We start from the raw sequence: 27,264 nt of genomic DNA on the forward strand, positions 1-27,264 counted from the left end.
CTTAGGTTACCTATAGAACGGAAAAAATACCTGTCTGATTTGATTGGTATGGGACGTTTGATATATTCAGGAATAAGATTATTTAAAATTTTGTACATCATAATATATATATGTTCTTCTTGGCGGACACTTAGTAATTTCCAATTTAAAACTTCATGGATATGAGAAGTGGAAATATGAGAGTATGGATTGATTTTCAATATGATTCTTCCTGCCCTGTTCTGAAGTTTTTGCAACATATCTAGATATTTTTTTGGGGCAGACTGCCAGATTATATCGGTGTAATCAAAATGGGGAAGAATAATTGAGGAATAAACAATTTTTAAAATAGATTCATTTACAGAATGTCTCAGTCTACCAAGAAAACCTATCATTTTACCAATTTTAGAGCACATTTGTTCAATATGAAAATTCCACTTAAGCTCTTTATCAATAATAATTCCAAGGTATTTTACTGTTTCTACATTTTTAATATACGTATTTTGAATTCTTAAATTTAAAACATCGTGCCTTGCTAGCATTTGTCTTGTTCCAAAATACATGCATACAGTTTTAGTACAATTTATTTTCAACTTATTTCTATTCATCCATTTACTAACTTTGGTAAGTTCGGAATTCAAAGTTGTCTCAACAACTTTTGGATCTTTATCAGAGAAATATAAAACAGTATCATCTGCATAAAAGTGAAAAGCACATTTGTCAAATACAGAAGCTAAGTCATTAATAAATAATACAAAGAGAATTGGCCCAATCAAACTCCCCTGGGGCACCCCGTTGTTAATAGAATATTCATCCGAAAATGTATTATTTAAAAAAGTAGTGATTTTTCTTTTCGACAAATGACTTGAAAACCAGTCCAAAGATTTACTAACTATACCAAGCCGAGCTAGCTTAGATAAAAGTAGCTCGTGATTGACCATGTCAAAGGCTTTATGTAAATCGATGAATACCGCCCCGGTATAATGTCCGTTATCCATGGCTTGGAGCCAGTCGTCAGTCACTTTCAACAATGCCGTTGTGGTTGAGTGCTTAGCTCTAAATCCTGATTGCTCAGGTACTAACATTTTGTTTATTTGAATGAACTTAAGTAGCTGAATTAGGACGATTTTTTCGAGGATTTTAGAAATACAAGGAAGAAGAGAAATTGGTCTATAGTTATCAGGATTTGATTTGTCCCCTTTTTTTATGTAGAGGGATTACCTTAGCTATCTTCCATGATGTTGGTACTTTACCATCTAAAATCGACTTATTAATTAAATATGTTATAGATTCGATCAATTCGTTTACACAAGTTTTCAAGATAAATGTGGATATACCATCAACACCAACAGATTTCTTGTTTTTTAACTTCAGTATTACCTTTAAAACATCATCTTCATTTACTGTATGAAAAATTAACAAATTATCAGGATTAGAAGTATTAACAGAATAGTTTGCATGTTGTTCCGACAAATCATTGATTAAGTCATACGCTACATTTGCAAAATGAAAATTGAATTTATTAGCAGCAGTCCGGGTATCATTAGAATGAATGGGAATAGTTGATGAAGAGCTGACATTTGTAGTAAGTGATTTTAAAACCTTCAAAGATTGAGTTCTGTTTTGACATTCATATAATTTGTCAGTAAAATGTTTCTTTTTAAGCTTTCGTTTTCTGATGTTACTTTATTCCTCAAACGTCTATATTCGATCCAAATATTTTCATCTTTTTTCAAAATTGCTCTCTTTTTCATTTTATCTCTATTTTTCATCAAAGAAAAAATTGATTCATTTAACCAGGGGGATTGATTTTTTCTAATTCTTTTAGTTTTATAAGGCATAAATTTATCTATCACATTTATCAAAAGTTCTTTCCATTTGTTTGCTGCTTCATCAATGTCTTCATATACTTTAATTTCACCCCAAGGCTGCTTTTTCACATCGGACTTAAAAGCTTCCACATCTACATTAGTACACTTTCTAAAAGTAATGTATTTTTCATTCATCTTATTATTATTACAATTGGATTTCCATACAATGAAACTAATTGAGTGGTCACTTAACCCGCTGTGAATTACCCCCAGGACTTAATTTTATCAACGGAATTAGTTACTAATATGGTCTATTAAGGATGAGGAACTATTCACAATTCGAGTGGGTTTAGAGGTATTTATCTGGTTCATTGAGTATATATTATTAATTTGATTATAATTCTTAGTTTTCAGATGTAAAGGTTGTTTTAAGATATCACAGTTTGTATCACCCATCATTATCAGATGACAGTTAAATCCAGATGCAAAAGAAATAAGTCCATCATTATAATTAAAAACTTCATTTTTTGAATTAGGAGGTCTGTACCAGTTAATAAAGATAATAGGTTTTGTATTCTTTAGTCGAATAATAATAGGTATGGCCTCAAAGTGGGAAAGAGAATCGTGCTCTAAAACTGAATAAATAAGACTTTCATGTATATAAATAGCAACTCCACCTCCAGATCTATTTCTGTCCTTTCTGACAATGAAATAATGAGGTATTTCAATTTCAGAACTTCTGATGCTATCATCCAGTCTAGTTTCATTGAATGCAAAAATGTGAATTTGGTTTTTCATAACAATAGATCGCAATTAATCAATATTCTTAAGTAAACTGGCAATGTTAAGATGAACAAATTTCAGACCCTTAATAGATAATTCTGAATATTTGTTGAAGCTAATATCTTGATTTTTCTGGGTGACTTCTGATTTATCCTTATGAGAATTTGATACAATTGTAATACATTCAGGTACATTAGTAGATTCATCATAAAATGGCAATACTTTCATGATACATTTCGGGAACCGCCATTCCAAAAATAGTTCAGACATGTCATTATACACTTTGACAGGAATATTAGCGCAGGAGATATGAACCCAATCATTACAAGAAGTACAAAGAAGTGCTCTATGGTTGACTTTAACAAGATTATTACATAATGCACATAAAAAATTGATGTTCATTACAAACAGAAAACAGAAAATACAAAATCAATATGAAACCAAGTGACAAAAAATATATATATATATATATATATTAAAACAAAATAATAAAAATGGATATATATATACAACAACAACAGCAATATATATATATATATATATATAAATATGTTTGCACACAGAGGTGGAGACAAACCGAAACTGGAGCGGGAGCAGTACTAAATCACATATCAATACATGTATGTTATAACAGAGAATGATTATTATTAACTTTACAGGTTCATTCAAAGTAGTAGCCTTGCATAATATCACAATACGGTCATTTAGGAGAGAAACAACAAAGAAGAAAAAGACTTTCCTGCAGGCAGGCCTAATGATCAATAGGTATTATTGCATATCATTAAGTGGCAAAACATAAAGATAAAGAACCTGTGATGTACGATTTGGCGAATCAACCCAGTTGCCCAGGACCCATAGTAAAGACACCATGCACTGTAATTTGGTTATACACTGTAGCAGGCAAGGTTCAATATCATTGGGCTTGTATCACAAAATTAAACGAAAACTTAGGCAACTCTGGGAGGCAACTATCCCATGACGTGGAAAATCAGTAACACACAAAATCCAGTACGCCCTCAAGCGACCTAATCCATACACTTTCTACAAAGCGACGCCTGTGACATCACAAGCATCGGCTTCAAGCAAAACGTCATCCTGTACTCCACATTCCGGCCCTCTTAAATGAGAAGCCTTTCTGAACATTTAACAATACTTTGTTCATTTGAAACATTTCAAAATTAAGTCTATCCACAATTGCTACTCGCAATAAATCATTGTTCCTTTAAATTCTTCAACTTCTTATACTGTTCAAGTGACCTTTTTTTTTCTTCACACCTTTAAATAACTAATCACCCTTAACCTATTCAATGATCTTGACCATTAATATCAACATAAAATATCTGAAGAGTTTCTTTTCAGCAAACTACTAAGTAATTTCAAAAGCTTTGACATTTGCATAAAATGCACCAAGTGTATATCAAATGCACTTACATAAAACAAATATCCTTCTCAACATCACCATGACAACCCTATCAGAACTCCCAACATTCCTTGTCAGAATTTAGAATCATTTTGGTAAACATCGACGACTCCAAAGATAACTGTAAGCAACCACGCTGCTTCCTCACTATAATTCCCGACACCAGGAATGACACTAAAAATGTTTTAATCCAAAACTAAATCCTCCTACTGACTCAGACGATGGGAGATCTGAGAGTGATGTGTCAAGTTAAACATACAACCAACAACTAGACTGTACCGTAAACACACATTTTATGTTTGTAAGTAACTTTCTACTCGAGCTTCACATGAAGAGCTGAACTCTTGACCTTTCCTATTTTAATACCCTTTGTATTTGGAACACTGTACTAAAAGGCAAACTACATGTATACTACATGTGCCTTGACATGAGGAAGGATAAATTTCCAAATATGCTTAATTCCTGATAATCAGGCATACTTTCAAATAAAAATTTGCATATATATTGCATTAATCAACATGACAACTAGTAGAACCTTTCTACACACAACTCACATTTTCTGTGTCTGAATATATGAAATAATCTTTTACAACTTTACCACTATACTACCAAGAAAATGATATGCAAACCAATTCTGGAATAAATGCCATCTTAAATCAGAATGTTAAATGAAGCAATACATTTACATAAGTAAAATTCAGTAATCTGATAATCACTGAAGCTACATGTAAATTACCATCAAACAACATACACAACTGCACATTTACTGCAACTTAAATGCTGCTAAATGCCATGTTTACATTTTACACTGGAAAATAACAAATCGTGTCAAAATTTGCAAATTACTCCATAACTTCAAGTGTAATACACTAATGTTCATTAGTTCATGAGTCTTTGAATTGCAGACAGTCATTTTTCTATAAATGTATCAGTTTATGTCTTCTTCTTGTGAGCCGTTCAGTTTCTCAATTCTCAGTTATCAGTTACTGTTGAGTTGCTATGGCGACTAAATCTGAATCGTCGGAGAGTTCCAGATCACTAGACGATTCATAACTCAACAAAAATTCTATCCTCGCGTTGAATACAAATTGTCACATTTTGACACTTTCATGTAAAATAAATGTTGGCGATATCATGACGACACATTTCGGGATAATAACATTTCTGCACTAATTGGATCCTTCTGATTTCCAATCAAAAATCACTGACAAACGATCTTCATATGATCATATCTCTGCGACGACATCCTCTGAGACACAAATTCTCCTTGATCATGAAATTTATATATCTCAAAAATTTCTCTTTCTTATATGATTAAACATCACGTGATCCATGAATTCCAAATGAGGGCAATTAACAATCTCCTTCCAAAATCAGGCACAATTTCGAGATAGGACGAACAATTACGCTATTCTTTGTCTTGATGTTCGCACTACGGGTGAAGCCTTTCTTGTCTGGGAAAGTTTGAAGTACTCTTCCCAGCAGCCAGGAATTCCGCGGAGTGTGTGCATCGGCAACCAGCACCAAGTCACCAATCTGAAGATTGCGATGCGATGGTACCCATCTTTCTCTTCTTTGCAACTGCGGTAAGTACTCTCTAGACCAGCGCCTCCATAATACGTCGGCGAGATACTGTATTTGACGCCACCTCCTTCTCGAGTATATATCTGATCTGTCCGTCACTGTTGGTGGCAGTTGCGGCTTCCTGTTCAGCAGAAGTAGGTGATTGGGAGTCAAGGCCTCAAGATCATTGACATCATCTGATACACTTGTTAGAGGCCTGTTGTTGACGATGCTCTCAATTTCGCAGAAGAGAGTTGTCAGACTTTCACCTGAGAGCACCTGTTGCTTAGTTACTGCCAGTATGAGCTTTCTCACAGTCCCAATCTGCCTTTCCCAGACTCCTCCAAAATGGGAAGCAGTGGGTGGGTTGAAAGTCCATTTGATGCCTTTCTGGAGCAGGTCTGCGCTGATTTGAGCTTTGTTCCATCCATCTATTTCTCTTTTCAGCTCTCTCTCAGCGCCCACAAGATTAGTGCCATTATCTGAGAGCATCTCCTTGATATTGCCCCTGCGAGCGATGAAACGACGAATGGCACTGATACAAGAGTCCGTATCCAAAGAATGAGCGACTTCCAAATGAATGGCGCGTGTGGTAAGACATGTAAACATGACTCCATATCTCTTCTCCATGCTGCGACCCCTTTTAACCTCAAAGGGGCCGAAATAGTCAATGCCAACCTTGGAAAATGGAGGCTCGTCAGGTAACAGTCTATTCTCAGGCAGGTTAGCCATCTTCTGACTCATCATCTTCCCTCTTTGCCGCCTGCACATGACACATCTGCTAATCATGCTCCTGATAGCTGCTCCTGCTCCAAGCATCCAATACTTCTCACGGAGCACAGAAAGGACATAATTTCTTCCACTATGCCCTGCCTTTACATGAACATCTCTCAAGATCAGATCTGACACGTGACTTCCCTTGGGTAAGACGACTGGGTGTTTAGCTTCTAATGGTAGAGCTGATCTCTCTAATCTTCCTCCAACTCTAACAAGACCCTCGTCTATCTTAGGGTCCAGCTTGTAGAGTTGACTTGTCTTTGTCACTTTACCATCTGAATCAGTCAATGATTCAATCTCCTTCTGGAAGAAACACTTTTGCACGTAATGCAAAATTCTCTTCTCTGCTTTCTGCATGTCGTCGTAACTGATCCTTTTGAAGTCCCTCAGCTCTTGCTCTGTCTGGGTTTTTCCTTTGAGTTTCAACCACTGCCTGAACTTCAATAGCCAGCTCACTCCCCTCCTCAGCTTATACCAGGAGGAATATGTGTTGATAAGCCTTTCCAATGACTTCTCCTCTGACTGAGTTGTGAATGCACTGGCATTTTCTGTAGGTGGTTTGATTTCTGGATCACTTGGTGGCACTTGCAGATCAGCAGGAGAGATAGGCCATTCCATCTCATCAGCACATAGGAAGGATGGTCCCTTGAGCCATCTGCCATTGAGCTTGTCTGGTGTTACACCTCTTGATACATCATCAGCTGGATTCTTTTCTGTGTTGACATATCTCCACTGCCTGGGCTCCGAGGCATCACGGATGGTAGATATCCTGTTAGCCACAAATGTCCGAAAGCGCTTGTTGTCACTGCGGATGTAATGGAGGACTATTGTGCTATCTGTCCAAAAGACAGACTCATTCAAGGGAAAGTCCAGCTCCTTTCTGATCTTTCTATCCATTGTGACTGCAAGTGCTGCCGCCATGAGCTCTAAGCGAGGTATTGTCATCTTCTTCAGAGGTGCTAATTTTGCTTCAGCCAGAATTATGTTGCAATGGACTTGTCCTCCTTCACTGGTCATGCGCAGGTAAGACACTACACCGTACGCCGACTCAGATTCATCACAGAAATGATGCAGTTGGTACTCGTTCACATCATCAAAGGGTCTGAAACACCTGCTCACTCTGAAGTTGCTCATTAAGGGAAGCCATTCTTTCCATTTTAGCCACCTGGAATGGTGTTCATCTGGAACTGGGTCATCAAATCCAAGCTTCAGAGCAGTTAGATCCTGGAGGATTCTCTTGGCAACCAAGACGAATGGACTGGCATATCCATAGGGGTCATATATTGATGCTATCTCACTCAGAATTCCCCTCCTCGTTACTGGTTTGCCCTTGGGGGTGATCTTATAGGTGATGCAGTCCAGTTCTACATCCCATGTTACTCCAAGTGCCCTTTCTGCTGGTAAGGCATCCCGATTCAAATCGAGTCCCACAATATTTTTAGCTCGATCTTCCAAAGGCACAGACTTGATCACAGCTGGGCTGTTGCTTATCCACTTGGTCACTTCGAATCCACCCCTCTTGAGCAGCGTCATGAGTTCAGCTACAAGCTTGATTGCATCATCTTCTGTTTTGCATGAAACGAGACAGTCATCTACATAGAAGTTACGACCGACAGCATCCACTGCTTCTGGAGAATATTCGGTCTTGAATTCTTCAGCTGTATGTCTAAGGGCAAAACTACAAACACTTGGGCTCCATGTCCCACCGAATAGGTGAACACACATCCTGTAAGCCTTAGGATGTTGGATAAGATCTCCTTCTGGCCACCACAGGAAGCGAAGAAAGTCTCTCTGCTCTGGTGGGACTCTAACTTGGTGAAACATTGCCCTTATGTCTCCCATAATGGCTATAGGTTCTTGGCGAAATCTGAGCAAAACACCAAGAAGGTTGTTCGTCAAGTCTGGACCTTGAAGTACCGCATCGTTCAAAGAAGTTCCATTGTACTTGGAAGCACAATCGAAGACAATTCTTGTCTTTTCTGGTTTATTTGGATTGAATACCGGGTGATGCGGTAAGTACCAGACTCCTTCATCCTTCCCAAGATCCTGGTCCTTAACCTCTTCAGCATACCCTTCATCCAACAAAGACCTCATTCCTTCACTGTACTTAGCATGTAGACAATCATCCTTTACCAGTCTTCTCTTCAGTGACTCTAGTCTGGTTAGTGCAACTTAGATGTTATTCGGCAGATCTTCAGGCCTCTTCCGAAATGGAATGGGAAGTTGATAGAGATCACCATCTCTGCAAACTCCTTCCTGCCAGGTCTTCAAGGCTTTCTGATCATTGATGGACATGCTCCTTTTATTATCATGAAGGTATTCTGTCCCTTCTAGCTTCCAAAATTTGTGAATTTGTTCTTCCAGGAGCATGTTACCATCATCAGAGATGAAGCTAGACGAGGCTTGAAAACTCTGTAAACTACTTCCATTTCCAAGTGGACCATTTAACGTCCATCCAAGTATTGTCTTGACAGCATAAACTTCACCAGGTTTACCTGCTTTGATTTCAAGTGGCATCAGGGCTTCAGGCACATCTTGTCCAATCAGTATGGTTACTTGGTTCTTCCCCGTGACTGGAAGATCAATGCCACAAAGATGTTGATATTTCGAAATATCTTCCTCCCTGGCCATGTTTGCAGTACTGATGTTAAGGCTCGGACGAGTTAGAAATTCAGCCTCTATCTTCTTGTCTGCTGTGGAACCTTTAATCCTCAACTTGACAGCTTCACATTCCATTGCTCTTTTAGGGCTTTCCAGTGTTGAGACCTGAATGACTTTCTTTTTCCCCTTTGTCTGGAGCACATCTATTAATTCTTGCAGACAGAATGAGTTCGTAGATCCAGGGTCCAGCAAAGCTAAGGTCTCAATGCTTTCTCCACCATCTGCAGCACTGACAGTAACCGGAATTATTGGAAGGGCTACTCTGCAACCTCCGGCCCTCGTGGCATTGGTACTAGCATGAGATGCTACATCATAGTCAGTTTGAGTTGATGAGTCATTCGATTCCCTTCTTGTTCTCCAAGGTGTAGGATTTCCTGAAGATGGTCTCATCCTTCTCCCGGTATGGAGGAACTTGGTATGCCTTTGATTGCACCCCTTGACTGAGCAGGTCCTATTAAGGATGCACTTTGAGGATACATGACCAGGTAACAAGCAAATTGAAACAAAGCCTGTTCTTGAAGGCAAAATCAAAGCGTTCATCAGGCTCCATGGCTTTAAATTCCTGGCAACCGAAAAGGTCATGGCTGTCTTTTATTTATTTATTTATTTATTTCACTTCTTTATTCAGGGTAGTCTGTTCAGTATACAAAAATAAAAACCTGGTCTTCCACAGAGCCCTGATTATAAAAACAGCACATTAAAAAATTACACAAATTACAATTAGAACTGTACAATATCGGATTATTAAACATTTAACACAATATATGCATGGTTTAGATAATAATAAAAATCAACTACAAAATAAATTAAACAAAAACATGGGAATACATTAACTGAATATAAGATTACACAAAAGAAAAACAATTCATTAATGATAATTATAGGTATTATATGTCCTGACACATGATGCAGTTCTTGGTCGATGAATTCACAGAGGTAGTAAACATGCTTGCCTGACCTCTACCTGACACAGTTCTTTCCTTAACAATCCTTGCATTTCCTAGATTCTTTGGTCCACCCATAAGTAAGGCTCCAAATACAGGATCATTGAGTTCATCAGCTGCGCCGGTGATGAATTCAACTGCATGCTGGATGTTGGGCTGTCTGCCACTATCCCTGATGGTCTTTACGAAACGCAACCACCGGCTCTTCAGATGGAATGGCAAACGTTCAATGACTTTCACCAACTCACTTCTGCTGCTCATCTCGTGAAGCATCCCAAGGGCCATCAAAGTTTCAGCACAGGTCTTTAGCTGATCAGCAAAATCCCTCAGATGTTTAGGATTGCTCTGAATAACTGGACCTTCCGTGACCTTCCTTATCCAGGCGTTACTGATCTTATGGTCACTTCCAAAGCGATCCATCAGAAGCGTTCTGGCATGAAAGTACCCATCATCTTGATGCATCATGAGACAACATTGGATTATGTCTTTGGCAGCTCCAGTACAAAGATGATACAACTTGAGCAGCTTGGCGTTATTGTCCAATGATGAATTTCCGATGACACTATCAAATGATCGTATGAACTCAAAGAAATCCAATGGGTTACCATCAAAAGACATAATGTTGGCACTTGAAATTGTGATGGCTTCCAACAGCTGTTGATGTTGTCTCTGTCCTTGCTGTAGATGATGTAAGATGTCAGAGTCCATCTTTCCAGTTATCTTATCATCTTGACTGGTCAGTATCTGGTTTTCACTTGCTGGCTTCATTCTAGCAGGAGTTGATGAACCTTGTTGGGAAGGTTCAAACTTGGAAGGCTCAGTCTTCTGTTCTATGGATTCAGTGCTTCTAACAGGTACACTCTCACTCTTGATGTTAGACTGAACATTGGACCGAGTACCTAATTTGCACACAGTTTCTTCCGCCTCCGCTATCTTCAATCTAGTCTTCAGAAGAAGCTCAGCTTTCCGTTGTTTTAGCTTTATTTCCTGAATCTCGAGCTCTTGCTGCTCCTTAAGAGCTGCAACCTCTGTGGCTAAGGCAGCTCTCTTAGCCTTCGCCCGTATCCTCCAACTCGCCGAGGTGGTGCTACTCCCTCTTTGGCTAGCTGAGTCCTCAGGTCTAATACTGTCCGACTTGTGGTCCTTGAAGGTAACCTCTGGATCTGTGCTCATATCCATGCCGGTTACGCTCATGATGGAGGATATGACAGTCACACAAGTTGATATTGAACTGTTGTGATGTACGATTTGGCGAATCAACCCAGTTGCCCAGGACCCATAGTAAAGACACCATGCACTGTAATTTGGTTATACACTGTAGCAGGCAAGGTTCAATATCATTGGGCTTGTATCACAAAATTAAACGAAAACTTAGGCAACTCTGGGAGGCAACTATCCCATGACGTGTAAAATCAGTAACACACAAAATCCAGTACGCCCTCAAGCGACCTAATCCATACACTTTCTACAAAGCGACGCCCCTGACATCACAAGCATCGGCTTCAAGCAAAACGTCATCCTGTACTCCACAGAACCAGAAGCACCAGAGTGGACCATGAATACTCCTAGAATCCAGGGTCATATAATACAAAAGAGCAACATGACAAAATAGTCTACTCATTATATATAGAGTATATAGAGTATGAGAGAGTTATACGAAGTAGAGAACTACTATTACAATCTGAGTCTATGCAGTCAGTGGCAATGACCAATAGTTGAACATCACTGTATAGCGATTAGTTTCAATATGCAAAAGGAGTACATAAAAAGCAGTTAATCCGCATAGACATTTTGGGCGTGGAGTAGCAACTCCCAAATCTTCTTTCTTGTTATACCACTGAGCAATTCACCCTGAGAAGAACCTTCTCGTTGTATAATGAATAAGGTATTGTGAGATGGTACACATACACTAAAAAAGTTATTCAGCCCAATACTGACATCAGTGGGATCAACGACAATGATCACTTATACGTCTAAATCAGAGAAGATCGCCATTTTCTTGAATGTAAGAAAATATTACAAATTCATGAATATAGAAAATATACATGAGTTATTATAAAATAAGCAATAACACAAAATAGTCAGCTAATCATTGTAGAACCAAAAAATGATATAATACTGAGTAAACACGAATAATAATAAATAGATGAGCCGGGTATATATGGGTAGTATGTAGCAATGACACAAAGAATGGGATCAGGTTCGATTTACATACATTTAAGACGTCGAAAGTATGACTTAGATTTTCTCGATATGACTCACCCTCGTCAGAGTAATTCGCCTATCGTCAGCCGTGATTACTTTTATTCGTCCATCTTGGGTCCATATACTTTTAAGACGATCCTTGTAGTTTTTCTTGACTTTCCAGAAGAGGTCAGACCTTGCCTTAGTCAAATTTTCTTGGATGTAATAAAATGGCGGGGCCTTTAATCTACGTAGCTTACTCCGACTCTGGTAAACGACATTACGCGTATTGTAGTTAGAAAATTTCATGATTATTCCACGCTTCTTGTCTTGCTTCTGCGTTCCGAGTCGATGGGACCTGTCGATGTCGCTGTTTTCTATGTATACTCCAAGTTTGTCTTTGCAGAAATTCTTAAGCACTTCGTCGGTATTTTCTCCTTCCTTTTCCTCAAAGCCATAAGCTCTAACGACTGAGCCACCATGCCCGGTTTGGTGCATTTTACTAAATGATGCATTTTACTAAATGACTCGTTCCAGTTCCAGCACCACCAGTAACTAAAATATGAAATGGTTTCCTCCATTTACTTTGTTAAGACACCATGTTGGTTTTCGTGTGTCATATGACGCGTTTCGACGCGTTTTTTTACAAACCAGGTTTGTAAAAAAAAAATCGTCAAAACGCGTCATATGACGTACATAAACCTCGATTTGTCGACAAACCTCCTTTGTGAATTCGGGCCATTTTCTTCCCCTTGAACTGCCAAATCTTGGATGGCCCTGATTGAACGTTCCCTGTGCAATAATCCTTTTTTGTAAACGTACCTTCGTACCCGTTTGGTTTTGGTCGTGTGACTGGGTTTTATCCGTAAAACTGGCATTCTCATAGGAAATAGGTTTAAAGTGGTATTATATGCGCGTAATTTTTCTGAAACTGGGATGGGTTATTTGATGTACGGCTTTCAAAACACAGGCTCTGTCCATGATGTTCGTTTTACTTTTTTTTTTTATATCTTGCCTTTCTTTTAAAATTCTCACCTTCATTTAAAGGTGAAATTCAAAGAAAATAACAAATATGTCAACTAATGTATGACTAGAAACTGGTAAGCTAGCAGATGGCCATCGTACAAGTTTTAGGTCAACTACATATCGGGTGATTTATAAAAATACAAATACAACCACCTGCATAGCAGCTTGGATATACGGGAGATTCGCCGGAAAAATAACGGATGTTTTAATGACGTCACTATATCGTCACCGTTTTCACTAAGTGGCCTCGTAGCCCGCGCAGCGACAAAAGTGAATTTCGAGATAAACGCCTTTTAACATTTCATGTTATTAAAACGGGGGTGCATCTTCAAAGATTTCCATTGTCAACCACATTGTACAGATTCTAACGATTCTGCTCATATTTATTTTGTTTACAAAAAATGTATAATCAAGTGGGAATAATGTAACAAACTGTGGGAACGGTTCGTGAAAACGAAAATATGCGCATTCAATATACGCGTCGTTTTCACGAAGTGGCCTAAATGAGTGCGCGGCCGGTTTTTGTGTGTGAGGTCTCGCCTTTTCCGTTTTCACGAAAAGGCCTCTTAGACAACAGGCTATTGAAGTTTTGATAAAGTATTACGTAACCACCATCTAGGGATTTCGTTTCCGTTCATCTGATGAAGTAGTATTACCCCCTTAACAACATATATTTTTGGGGAATTTTAATTTTTGCACATTAATGAGTTATCATAATTTTAAGTTTTTAATTATGTTTGTCGCCCTCTTGAGTCTAAAAATTGAAAATAGACAAAAGGTGTCTTTCAACCATTCGTTGCTTTCAACTCCTCTTTTTGTTATGTGAGGGACAATATGATAACCTAACTTCTAATCAAGTACAATGTGAACTAAGCTTTACATCCTATTCGAGGGGACACTCAAATCGTCTTTTCCCCTTGCTTTACTGAAAATGTTTTTACTTATAGAGGGTCACATTACTTCTCAATTCTACTTCACTATAAAATCTCATGGAACATGATAAGGGAAATGATATAATAATGATAATAATATCAAGAATAAATTATACTGATCTTATGATTATAATAATTATTATAACTATTCCTATTGATATTATCATTATTATCTCTATCCGTCTTCTTCTAATTTCTGTTGTTTTATCTTGTCCTTTTGCGAATTGTTTTGTCATGTTCTGTCTTATCTTATTATGTCAGTTCCTGTCCTTTGTGTTCCGTTTTGTCATTCTTTCGTTTAATTAGACTCTATAAAATGGTTTATAAAAATATGTTATTAAATTATATCTATTTTACTGGGATTATTAAGACACTTTAAAATGATTCATGAAAACAATAATTACTCTTGGGAACCTACAACAACTAGGTATGCTCTTTAGTAGGTTCCTGTTTCATTTCATAATTTACTTTGTCAAAAATGTTCTTTATTGTGCAAAGAATTAATATGAAATGAAATAAATTTGAATCAATCAATCATTATCATCAAATTTTGCTCACAGACAATACTTGTTTAGGGGAGTCCGGAAATACACTTGTGTATCCATCACTGGCGTACCTATGGGGGGGGGGGGCGGGGGGCAGAGTGCCCCCCCCCCCCCCCCCTGACGGGCTCCAGGGGAAAAAAGAAAAAGGGGAAAGAAAAGAAAAGAAAGGAAAGGAAAGAAAAAGAAAAAAGGAAAAGGGAAGAAAAAAGGAAAGAAAGAGAAAAAAGGAAAAAAAGGAAAGAAAAAAGGAAGAAGAAGAGAAAAGGAAGAAAAAGGGAGAAGAAAAGGAAAGGAATAAAAATGGGGAAATTAAAAAAAAAAAGACCATGGCCGTACGCACCAGGGGGGGGGGGCAGTTGACCCCAGATATTTTGAAAACGTACAGTTTTTTTCCTGAAAATGTAGTGTAGGCCTATACCAAATCCTTCAATTCTACTTTTGAAAATGCAAAAGTACCCTCATGACCAGTTCGGTCGCTCGAACTCCCTTCACTCCTTTTGCTTTTGAGATTCTTCGAAAACTTTTAACGCATCTTTCCCCCTCCCCCACCAGAAAAATATTCCGCATACGGCCCTGAAAAATTAAAACAAATGAAAATAGGACAATATAAGTGATATAACAAATTCGAAACTCTTCGCTGGCGCGAAGTGCTTGCTAGCCTATTTTGTATTAAATGTTTTCACTTGCTCGTCCCCCTGAAAAAAGAAAAGGATTAGTATTGCCTAGAATACAATTGTGCCTGCCCCGACGGGCCCCGACCTGCAACCATGGTAACAATAACACACAATATATGTACCAAATGTTACTAAAAGAGACTAATTCATTTTTCTCGCTCGCTACACTCGCTCACAAATAAAATGAATAGACATTGCTTTGGAAACAATTGTGCCCACCCTTGACCTGCAACAATATCATTAAAAATGGAAGAGTTTTTTCGCCCTCTCGCCAAAAAGGAATTGAATGGCGTTAAACGCGATTGCGTCCATCCTGACCTGCACCAATAAAAACAAGTTTATTTATTAATTTCTATTAAAAGAGAATTTTTTTTTTTTTTTTTTTTGCTCGCTATGCTCGGTCGCCAAACGTGCCCGCCCCAACCTGCAACAACTAGTTAATAATTATGTACCAAACGTTATTCAAAGAAGTTTTGGTGTGCTCGTGCTCGCCAAAACGGAATTAACATCACCTTAGACATGATTGTGTAAGCCCTGCCCTGCAACAAAAAAATCTGAAATTTATGAACCAATTATCATTACAAAAATGTTGCTCGCTCGCTACGCTCGCTCGCCAAAATAGAAATAACACCGCTTTTAATAATCACGTCCCTGACATGGAACAATGAACCCAAGTTTATATACCATATTTTCCCTATAAAAGAGAAGTGATTTTTTTTGCTCGCTCGCTACGCTCGCTCGCCAAAATAGAAATAACACCGCTTTTAATAATCACGTCCCTGACATGGAACAATGAACCCAAGTTTATATACCATATTTTCCCTATAAAAGAGAAGTGATTTTTTTTGCTCGCTCGCTACGCTCGCTCGCCAAAATAGAAATAGCACCGCTTTTAATAATCACTTCCCTGACATGGAACAATGAACCCAAGTTTATATACCATATTTTCCCTATAAAAGAGAAGTGATTTTTTTTGCTCGCTCGCTACGCTCGCTCGCCAAAATAGAAATAACACCGCTTTTAATAATCACGTCCCTGACATGGAACAATGAACCCAAATTTATATACCATATTTTCCCTATAAAAGAGAAGTGATTTTTTTTGCTCGCTCGTTACGCTCGCTCGCCAAAATAGAAATAACACCGCTTTTAATAATCACGTCCCTGACATGGAACAATGAACCCAAGTTTTATGTACCATATTTTCCCTATAAAAGAGAAGTGATTTTTTTTTTTCGCTCGCTACGCTCGCTAGCTTGTGGAATTATGTGCCCACCACTAACCTGCTACAATATCATTAAAAAGAGAAATGTAGGGGGTTGCCTGCCCGCCAAAATGGGATTGACATTGCCTTAAACACGATTGTGCCCGCCCCCTACCTGCAACAATGAAACAAATTTTATATAGCAATTCATTGAGAGAAAATTGTATTTTCGCTCGCTAGCTAAAATGGGTATAAAATCACCCTAAACACAATATTGTTCCCGCGCCCTGCATGGGACAATTGAACCAAGTTTAAGTGGCAATTTATTAAAAAAGAAGTGATTTTTTTCTTGCTCGCTACACTCGTTTGCAAAAAAATGAAAGTAACGTCGCTAACAAGTGAATGTTCCCACCCCCAACTTGCAACAATACCAGTTCATATACCAAACGTTACTTAAAGATTTTTTTTGCTCGCTCGCTCGCCAGAAGTGAAAATTAGCATCGCCTTTTTTGTTTTTTTCGGTCGCTTGCCCCCCCCCCCCTGACGGAGTACCCCAAGTACGCCACTGGTATCCATAGCTGATTCTGTCTCTTCGAAATCACAACACCATATTCAATATTAGACTCACATCAATCTGCCCCATCCAGAAATTCATGTGTAATCCCTCACAGAATGCAATAATTTGTTAGTGACTCTGAATGCCCATTATGGAAATTGTATACTGTCCTGCTTCATATGTGATTGAAGTTTTATTGAATATTTTTGTAAATGATCATAAGTTTATTGCTATACATTTTTTTTTTTTTTTTTTTTTTTTGGGGGGGGGCGGGGCACACCAAGTACTATGTACAATTTCTTCTCAATTCTTCTCTCTCTCTCCTCTCTAGCTCTCTCATGCAAACAAGATCCTCTCTCTCTCTCTCTTTCTCTCTCTTTTTCTTTCTTCATTACACATCTTATAATCATTTATTACCCCACGTTTGCTGTCCAGTGTCTATCTTCTTGTCACATTAGTCATTATCATTCTAGTATATTACTCTCTCAGACACATTTCCCCCATAAAAAAATCTAACAAAGCAAATCAAAGCAATTAAAGCAATCAAATCTTAGGATTAATACTTTCGTCATGATTATGACTGCATTTATACCTTTGCAATATTACAGGAATCATTTTTGTACAGTTCATTTCACAATTACATGTACAATCATTCAAAATGAAACATGTTTGAATATCAAATATTGGAACTTATTTAACTGTAGCACACGCTCATGGCAGAAAATACAACATGGTAGCTCTAAGAAGATGGGAGGGAGGGGGTATTGGTGTTTCTCGGACAATTCTGAAATGCAAATTCACGAGGCCACTGGTTAGGGGGAGAGAGGGTTACAATATGCTATCTACAATATACTTTGAGTACTGCTACAATGGAAGAGGAGCTTAAAAGAAAATCATGATTTATTTATATTTTTGGTGTAAGACATACACAGTTGTCAGCTGCATACGTCCCCATTACCCCATAAAATTGCTGATCTGAGATTTACATAGATGTTGTAATCTAACTTTTCAAACATTATTTGTTATTTTATGTCTGATTTCTTTCAAACTTTCACCAGTCTATTTAACTCATTTTTTCTGCTTTAACATATATCAGATTGTAATAAAGGTTGGATTGCCCTTTGAAATATGAACTATTAGCATTTAATATTAGTCCTATATGCCAAATCCTTCTAAACTACATACAACACAGTAAGTTTATGGGATTAAAACTTCTTACATGCAACTTTCATATGTTGGATGACCTTAGTCTGTGCTGTTCTTAGTGAGACAAGAGGAAGGTTGTCACTGTCAGCTAGGCAGCCGATTTCAGCGCTCACAGCAGAGTGGCAAATGTAGATTAATATCTTGCCAAAGGACATTAGCGCTGTGGCGGGACTCGAACTGTGGATCCTGTGATCCACACTCCAACGACTTATCCACTAGACCACAACACCTCTAAATGGAGGCACATTCAGTGTCAGAGTCATCTGTCAGCGTTGCAGTCCCCGTCCAGTCCTCATCCATCTAGCTCATAGTAACCCTTGAATCCACCCTATGCCTTCCGTTATATCGAAGATCTCGTTTCTTGACACAATTGATCTCTCCATCACGATTGATTTCCGACTGGGAGACTCTGAAGAATGTTAAAGATACAAACTAGGTGAGACATTGAACTTGTGTATATGCTTGACTACTCTATTTTGTAAACACAAGTGAACATTAAACACTGGTTTATAGTTATAAATGGCGACCCGCAGCAAACAAACCATGTCAACGAGAAATCAAAAACAGACTCCATCAATCGACATTGAGTCGGTCACTGAGAAATCCTTGACTATTAAAGGAATACTGGAGAGTGATCAGTTTACTCAATTAATCAAGGATGCAGTCAGATCTACAATGAGAGAGGAGTTGAAAGAAGTAAAGGAGTCGATTACGAGACTGACGGAGCAGGTAGAGCGGAATGAAGCGAAAATTCTTTCACTCGAGATCGAAGAAGACGCCAAAGTTGCCAAAATTAAGAAATTGGAAAAAAGTTTGGAAAAGCAGAGAGAATCGATTACCATTCTCCAAAACAAATCAAATGAGGCTGGGCAGTACTCGAGGAGAAGCTGCTTGAGGGTATTTGGTGTGCCTGAATCAAGGGAAGAAAACACAGACGAAATAATGTTGCAATTAGCGAAGGAGAAGCTGGGCATCAACCTCCGCATCGAAGACATCGAGAGGAGCCATCGAATCGGGGCCCCCCGGAAAGATCAAAACAACGCCAACATTCGTCATTCTACACAAACATCATCGCAGAAACAGCCGTCCTCGACAACCACATCATCACCGACATCGTCGACGTCTACGGCTTCCACATCATGGGCGCACAAGGTGTCCGAGTCCGGCCGCAGACAAGACAACCGCGGTAGACCGATAATCATCAAATTGGCGTCCTACCGCGTACGCCAATCTATACTGAAATCTCGACGACGTCTCAAAAATACAGGTATTTCGATCAATGAAGACCTTACGAAACCGAATTATGATATACTCAAACAAACCAGATCGTCTTCGAATGTCACGGCGGCATGGTCGCAGGATGGGCGCATATTTGTCACACTCGCATCCAACTCTGGAACGAACATTAAAAAACTAGTTTCATCAATAGAAGAAGCCAGGAAATTATGAAAATGACTTATCAAGGGAAGCCCGTCTTATTATTGATACGCGAACTTGACGGACTTACATGAACATTGTTGTTATTTTAATTGTTTGATATTTTTGGTGTTGTTGTTATTGTTATTGTAATTTAGTAGGATGGTTAGGAAATTTCCATGTGTTTTATGTAGTAAGTCGGTTATGGTAAACCAGAAAGGCCTCAAATGTACAAAGTGCAACAAATGGGTACACATATTATGTTGTGGTGTGTCAAATGAACGGTATGAAAATACATTAGAACAGTTTTGTGGTTGGGAATGTCAAAAATGTACGATGGAACAGTTGCCATTTTAAAATGTGGCGATACAAAATGAAGATACAGTAACAACTCAAAAACAACAACAGAAGTATAAAAATAAATCGTTTGAATATGGTCAGTTAAATAAAAATGGTTTTAATTGTGCGCAATTGAATGTCGTAAGCCTATTAAAACATTTTGAGGAAATTGAATCAATATTATGCAAAAAAAATATTCATGTTTTTGCTCTCAATGAAACGAGATTGGACGATAGTATTCAGGATACAGAAATTAAAATTTTTGATCCGTAAAGACCGTAACAGGCAAGGAGGTGGAGTTGCAATTTATGTCCACGAAAGTATTACTTATAAGCAGGTGTTGCATGACTCTAGTAAAGATTTAGAAGTTGTCATTTTGTTTATTGAATTAAAGAAATGTAAACCCCTTTTGTTTTGTAATTGGTATAGACCCCCAAATTCAAAATGTGAAGTCTTATCAACTTATGAAGATATGCTTACTTTTTTAGAAGAAAATCGTTCATCTGTTGTTTTGATGGGTGATATAAATTTGAATATTTTACATGAGCCTCTAAGTTCTGAATGTAAAAAATATTGTCAATTAAATGATATACATGACCTGCATCAAATTAATATTATGGGATGTACACGTGTTACGTCAGATTCAAGCTCTCTTCTTGATCACATGTTGTGCAATCAGCCAGAAAATGTAGATTCTTGGGGTGTTATAGATATTGGTTTCAGCGATCACTCGTTGAGTTTTTTTTATCTTGGAAGGTTCAGAATTCAAACAACACGTGCACTCATGCAAAGTTAATCACTTTTCGGAAATCAAGAGATGTTAATCTTGATTCATTTAAAACCGATATCAGATTACAGAATTGGACAGAGGTAGAAACTAGTCGTACTATTGATGAAGCTGTCGATAAATGGGAAAAATGTGTAATGCGTATTGTAGATAAACATATGCCAATTAAGACTAAAAGGGTGAAGCAAAAACACTCTCCATGGCTTAATGATTCTATTTTTGATTTGATGAAACAACGTGATAAAATGAAGAAGAAAGCAAAAGTAACTAGAAATGAAGATGATTGGAAAAGTTATAGAAAGATGAGGAATACAGTTACATATGAAATTAAAAAAGCAAAGAAACTCTATTATTCTGATAAAATACGTGACTGCCATAGTCGTAAAAATTATTGGGAAATTTTAAAATTATTATTGCCTAATAAATCGACAGATTCTTTTAATAGTATGAATAGTAAAAATTAAAAAAATGCAAACGAATTTAATAAACACTTTGCCAATGTAGCTGCTAGTATATGTACAAATGAATTATGTTCCTATTTTAGAAGAAAGGCCTGTATGCTATGAGAATTCTTTTGAATTATCCCCTGTTGATATAGCTGATGTTCTTAAAGAAATTTTTGCTTTGAAAAATAAGAAGTCTACTGGTGTTGACGGGATTAGTACCTTTGTTTTGAAACTGTGTGGGCCCGAAATCGTTCGGAGCATCACATACCTAATAAATAGGTCAATTAGTGAAGGTGTGGTTCCAACTAGGTGGAAAATAGGCAAGATAATTCCATTATGTAAGAAGAGAGATAAAGCTAATCCTGATAATTATAGACCGATTTCTCTTTTACCTTGTGTGTCGAAGCTTTTAGAAAGAGTTGTGCAGCGGCAACTCACCCGTTTCTTGTCGAACAATAATTTGTTGGCCAAACAACAATCGGGGTTTAGGTCTAATCATTAAAATGGAATGTACACACCGATGAATTATGTAAAAAGGTTGGAAAAATGATTAGTTTCTTAGGAAGGTTGCGTAACTATGTTAATGAGACTGGGTTAAAACTTGTATAATGCCGCAATAATGCCACATTTTGATTATGGTGACGTGTTATGGCATTCGGGCACTAAGTTTCAAGTAGACGTGTTACAAAAATTACAGAACAGGGCAGGTAGAATTATTCTTAAATATAAATTATCTGAACATAAACCAATCAGTGAAATTCATAATATTTTAAATTGGGAAATGTTAGAAAAGAGACAAGTTAGGCACAGTTATACTTTGATGTATAAAATATTTCACGATTTGGCACCTGTATATTTGAAAGAGAAGTTCATTGTTAAGACTACTAACTATGCCCTTAGAAGTACCAATTTAGTTTTGCCTAAACCGAAAACACAGAATTGTAAGCGTATGTTTCTGTATCGCGGAAGTAAATTGTATAATGGATTGTCTATGCACATTCGACAATCAAGAAGTTTGGCTATATTTAATAAAGAAATACAAAGTTTAGTTTGAAATGTTATGACAGAGATAATATACACTGGAGGACTTGGAAAGGGGTAGCGGGAGGGGTTGGCAGTATCGAGAGGGTGGCGGGGGTGGTGAGGTTAGGGAGAACGATAAGGGGGGGGGGAGTGGGGGGGGGGTAGTGTATTGGTAAATTACTTTGAATTGTATAAAAATTGATGTTGTATGTAAATTAATATGATTTTTGCTTTTGGACCCCATGGAAGAACAGGACCATTTTGAAAATGGTTCTGAAATGGGCTATCCAACCGTTTGTCTATACTTTACACATTTACTTACTTTCTTATCGTTTGAAATGTGTTTTATATGTATGTTTTTTTTAAACTTGTATGTATATATGGATTTCGGAAATAAAAACAAACAAACAAACATGAAATGTTATGACAGAGATAATATACACTGGAGGACTTGGAAAGGGGTAGCGGGAGAGGTTGGCAGTATCGAGAGGGTGGCGGGGGTGGTGAGGTTAGGGAGAACGATAAGGGGGGGGGGGGGAGTGGGGGGGGGGGGGGTAGTGTATTGGTAAATTACTTTGATTTGTATAAAAATTGATGTTGTATGTAAATTAATATGATTTTTGCTTTTGGACCCCATGGAAGAACAGGACCATTTTGAAAATGGTTCTGAAATGGGCTATCCAACCGTTTGTCTATACTTTACACATTTACTTACTTTCTTATCGTTTGAAATGTGTTTTATATGTATGTTTTTTAAAAACTTGTATGTATATATGGATTTCGGAAATAAAAACAAACAAACAAACAATCCCACCTAACAATAACTTCTGTATTTTTGTCCATCCTACGAGGTAATTGACAAAAGATTGTTACAATCAAGTTATCAATAACTTAGTTCAATGATAAGAAGAGAGGACATAGTCATTTTATTTCATAAAACAGGAATGATACCAAGAAATAGGTGTTAAATAAAAAGTAGTTTTACTCTGTCCTAAATTGATATTTTGAAATAAACAGTAACTATAAATGAAAATCAGAATATGAATTTAAGGTCTACAATTAACAGAAAAAAAGGAAACCATCCACCGAGTAGAAAAGTAGATTTGCCATTGCTTTATAAATACTGTTGCGCCATTTATTCACTGGAAATGCAATTTGCGACATTGTGGCACTAAATCCCTGGTAGGAAATCAGAGTGGAATAACTCCTATCAAAACATATGAATGTCTTCCCTGTGCTCAACACTTTGAGGTTGGGAGGATTGGTTAATTGTAAACAAAATTGTGACAGCATACTCCATGGTCTGTATGGTACCATTGTATTCCATTTTTAATATTTTTTTCTTTCTTGAAGACTGAAAGGTTTTGCTTGCAAAACAAATTGTAAAGGACATCTATACAGTATTTATCAACCAATGAAGTTGATATGATTTTTCATTTTCCACAGGGCTTCATACGTATTACAGGGTTTGTTGTCAACCATTGAAATAATATGTTCATATCTAAAGAAGATATCAGCAAATTTATGTTGAAAGTTATAAACCCAGTAAGTAACAATGAATGTAAATGCATGTACTAGTCTACCAGTTTGAAAGAAACTGTATTATATCGAATTTCAGAAAGACCACTCAATAAGGATCAATATTCAAAGTTAGTCAAGCGTATAATATCATTCATATTGCCATATTGCCCTCTTCCTCTTCCGACTCGGGGCAATATGATCTTAGCTTGGTCAATATTTCTGATATACCCCTCAAGCCCAGTCAATATGATATAATTATTATTTATTGTGCATTTATCACACATAGACACGCGTGATGTAGCAGCGGGTAATATAAGAGCATATTACCATACGTTTCACATCTGGGTACTTGTACATGATACATGTTTAAGTGATACATTAATTAATAATAATAACATTGACTGGCTCACATTTCGGTTGATATGAGACAATATTACCCTTGACATTACCATATTGCCCTCATCTTTGACCCGGCTAATATGATTATATTTGGGCAATATAGTTTCATATTCCCATTAAAGCCGGTCAAAATTATAAAAATATTTCATACTAAAAGAATACTAAATGTAACCAATTATGTTAAAACTTACCTTTGATGACTGAGGGGACTTAGCTATTCAGTCGTTAGGTCTGTCAATCGTTTGGTCTGACCTCCAAACCGTGGAATTGGAAAAGCAATCAGTTCAGAGGCAGGGGGTGACCGTGCTGGGTTAAAAGGAGAATATATTTGATAACTCATGATGGATGAAGAAAACTCCCAAAATAACTCGTACAGGAAGCTATACTGGGACGATATGATTTTAAATTTGCATCTCTTTAAAAAAATCACAGGCATAAGGTTAATGCATTTTTTTTTTCTGTGATGAAACAACACAAATTAGTGTTAAGTCTCCTCCCTCACCCATTCCCCCTACGAAAAAAAGACGATAAGAAAAATACAAAATAAAAGATGGAGCCTGTCATCCTGTACGTTCATGAGATACACCATAAGTAGCTCAAACATGACATGTTGGCAAAAATGAATGTCTGTCACGCACATTAAAGAGTTAGGAATTTGTGTTTGATGCCTTCTAATACCATCAACCGCCTCTTCCCTTTCAGAGCAAGATCAGTCATGCATTTATGAAAAAAAATATGAATGTATGGGAACCCCGTCATCTTTGAAGGGCCCTCCTAGCACCCCACCACTTTGCGCACAACATAGTTTTGTCCGTGGATCATTGTTATGTAAATGAAAATAGTTCATTTGTTTGCTAAAGATTGACCTCCCCCCCCCCCCTTCCCCCTCCCTGACCCGGCTCCCAATTTATACTTTTTCTTTTTGGAGCTAATTTCCTCACCACACATACCTCGTCAATTTGCTAAAAGCTCTTCACTTCAGCTGCACAAACTCCTCATTGGACATCAGCCACTGGGGGTACTAGTGGTGCCTCATCTCTTGCGTATCCCAGCTGTCTATTCTACTGGTAAACTATGAACAAATATGAAATGTATTTGTTTAATTTTTCTGCATTTGTTCAAACAAGCCACTTCATCTCACGGTTGGATTTCCCTTTAACGTATTAGCAAGCACAATTTAGGGAGACCTTGAATAATTAAGTATCAGTCTTGCAAACATGAGAAGAGATTACTTGTCGGGCACAAGCAAATTTTTTGTGAAAATTGAGAGTGGATGCTCAAACTAAAACATGATTTTGACTGATCCACTTCCCTGCAAAGAAATCTGGTGACTTAAACTAAAAAGGGGGTAAAATTTAGCTGCACACGTGTAGGCCTACTAGGGGTAGAGGGTGAAGGTGCTTGGTTAAAAGGGAAAGATTTCAAAATCACATCACTTAAAATAATCATCATCTATCATGCAAAATTTAAATGCGACAATTAAGTATGCTATCAAATGGCTGGGTAAATTTTTGTTTTGATGAAACATCACAAATTAGTGCTAACTTCCCTCCACCCCTCCCCCTCACAACGTGATGGACATGTGCGCTATACAAGAAGCTACCATTAATATTATAAGCAAAATAACCCCCCCCCCCTCCGAAAAAAAGCCTGCCATCCTGTAAGTCCAAGGCAGAAGGTACACCTTAAGTAGCTCAACCACAACTTGGTGGCAAAATGAAAGTGCACAATAAAGAGAGAGGAATTTGTAGTGGATGTCTTCCCATACCTTCAGATTTATCTTTGTCTTTAAAGCAAATTAATTAAGAGCAGGCATGCGTTTATGAGCATGAAGCAGAGTGTATGAGAAGCCGCTCCAACCTATGCTAGGTTGACCCCCCCCCCCCCCCCCCATATCCAATAGTACCTTATCAACATGCTAAAAGCTCTCCACGTCAAACTCCTACTTGGACATCAGCCACTGGAAGTGCTAGTAGTAGTCCTCTCAGCCGGCTATTCTACTGGTAAACCGGGAAAAAACATGAAATGTGTTTGCTTGATTTTTCTGCATTTGCTGAAATTAAGCCACTTCATCTCAATTCTCATGGTTGGATTTCCCTTTAAATTATTAGCAAGCTCAACATGTTTATTCATTCAAGCAGACCTAGCTGTACTAATCAAGTCTCAGTCTCATATTTATAACATGAACATGGAAAGAGCTTACGAGGGGCTCATTTAATATTTAAATCTAGTACTAGGAGTACCTAAGTACTTACGTAGTTTTAGATCTAGACTCTAGGCTCGAGCCTAGACTCAACTCCTACGTCGCAATTGCCATTTTATGATTTAGCATTGAATTTTAACCAAAATGGGGCCTTGGCTTGGGCCTTGCCTTGGAGGCTTGCGCTGGTACTGCTTAATCAGTTAACATAGTTAATGTAAAATTATTATTAATGATGAACCCCTGGCCTAGCTGGGCCGGGCTTCACTCTTCAGCGAATTCGCCTTGTGACTTGTGACATTGCTGCATGTAACTGCTCCTGCACTTATACATGTTCAAGCTTATCTAAGACACTGGGTTACTTATTACTTAGTAGCACTCTGCTGATAGGTAGTACTAGTAGTAGTAGGCGAGTACTACGTAGTACGTACTACTGGATCTAGATCTGCATACTAGACCCGACAATACAACTCACGCAGGAAACAGTGCGTGGGACTGTAATGACCTATCTCGCCATTTCGGTTGATATCCGTTCAGAATAGGAGTTTATTTATACTGCTACAGACGATATTATTGAATGATGCATAACATAGTTTTAAAATAAGTGAAAATAATTACCTAGGGCTGTCAGAATCCTCTAACAATTCCGCCAGAAGCACCGGCATCTGTGACAAAGGCTTCGCGGAGCCGGTTTTGAAAACGATTATTAATAGCAGACTACATTTGCGCGCAAGAGGCCACTTCGTGAAAACGGTGTTTGCCAGTTGTACCGCTTATGATACGTTTCATGACGTCACGTATGACGTAATTACGCAAGATTAGACTTTGAAAATTTCTGAAGTTGAAGACATTTATATACATTGCTAAAA

At 37.8% G+C, this 27,264-nt stretch overlaps 2 protein-coding genes and 1 long non-coding RNA gene across 3 annotated transcripts; all 3 read right to left on the reverse strand.

Annotated features, from left to right (window-relative positions):
* Positions 1–5,346: 5,346 nt before the first annotated feature.
* On the reverse strand, positions 5,347–8,427 carry LOC100890117. Its single transcript, XM_003730529.2, has one exon. The coding sequence runs from the start codon at positions 8,425–8,427 to the stop codon at positions 5,347–5,349; it is 3,081 nt and encodes a 1,026-aa protein (XP_003730577.2).
* A 1,454-nt stretch (positions 8,428–9,881) lies between these two features.
* On the reverse strand, positions 9,882–11,132 carry LOC105444125. Its single transcript, XM_030981402.1, has one exon. It carries the CDS (start codon positions 11,130–11,132, stop codon positions 9,882–9,884), a length of 1,251 nt encoding a protein of 416 aa, XP_030837262.1.
* Positions 11,133–23,077: 11,945 nt separating this feature from the next.
* Positions 23,078–26,191, reverse strand: LOC105440185. The gene is made up of 4 exons (XR_004063643.1): positions 26,102–26,191; positions 25,146–25,267; positions 24,387–24,501; positions 23,078–23,119 (listed from the first exon to the last, which is right to left on the reverse strand). It is a non-coding gene; the product is annotated as an uncharacterized LOC105440185 (long non-coding RNA).
* Positions 26,192–27,264: the final 1,073 nt, after the last annotated feature.

Source organism: Strongylocentrotus purpuratus, unplaced genomic scaffold, assembly GCF_000002235.5.
Source record: "Strongylocentrotus purpuratus isolate Spur 01 unplaced genomic scaffold, Spur_5.0 spur5_scaffold_12, whole genome shotgun sequence".
Lineage (NCBI taxonomy): Eukaryota > Metazoa > Echinodermata > Echinoidea > Camarodonta > Strongylocentrotidae > Strongylocentrotus > Strongylocentrotus purpuratus.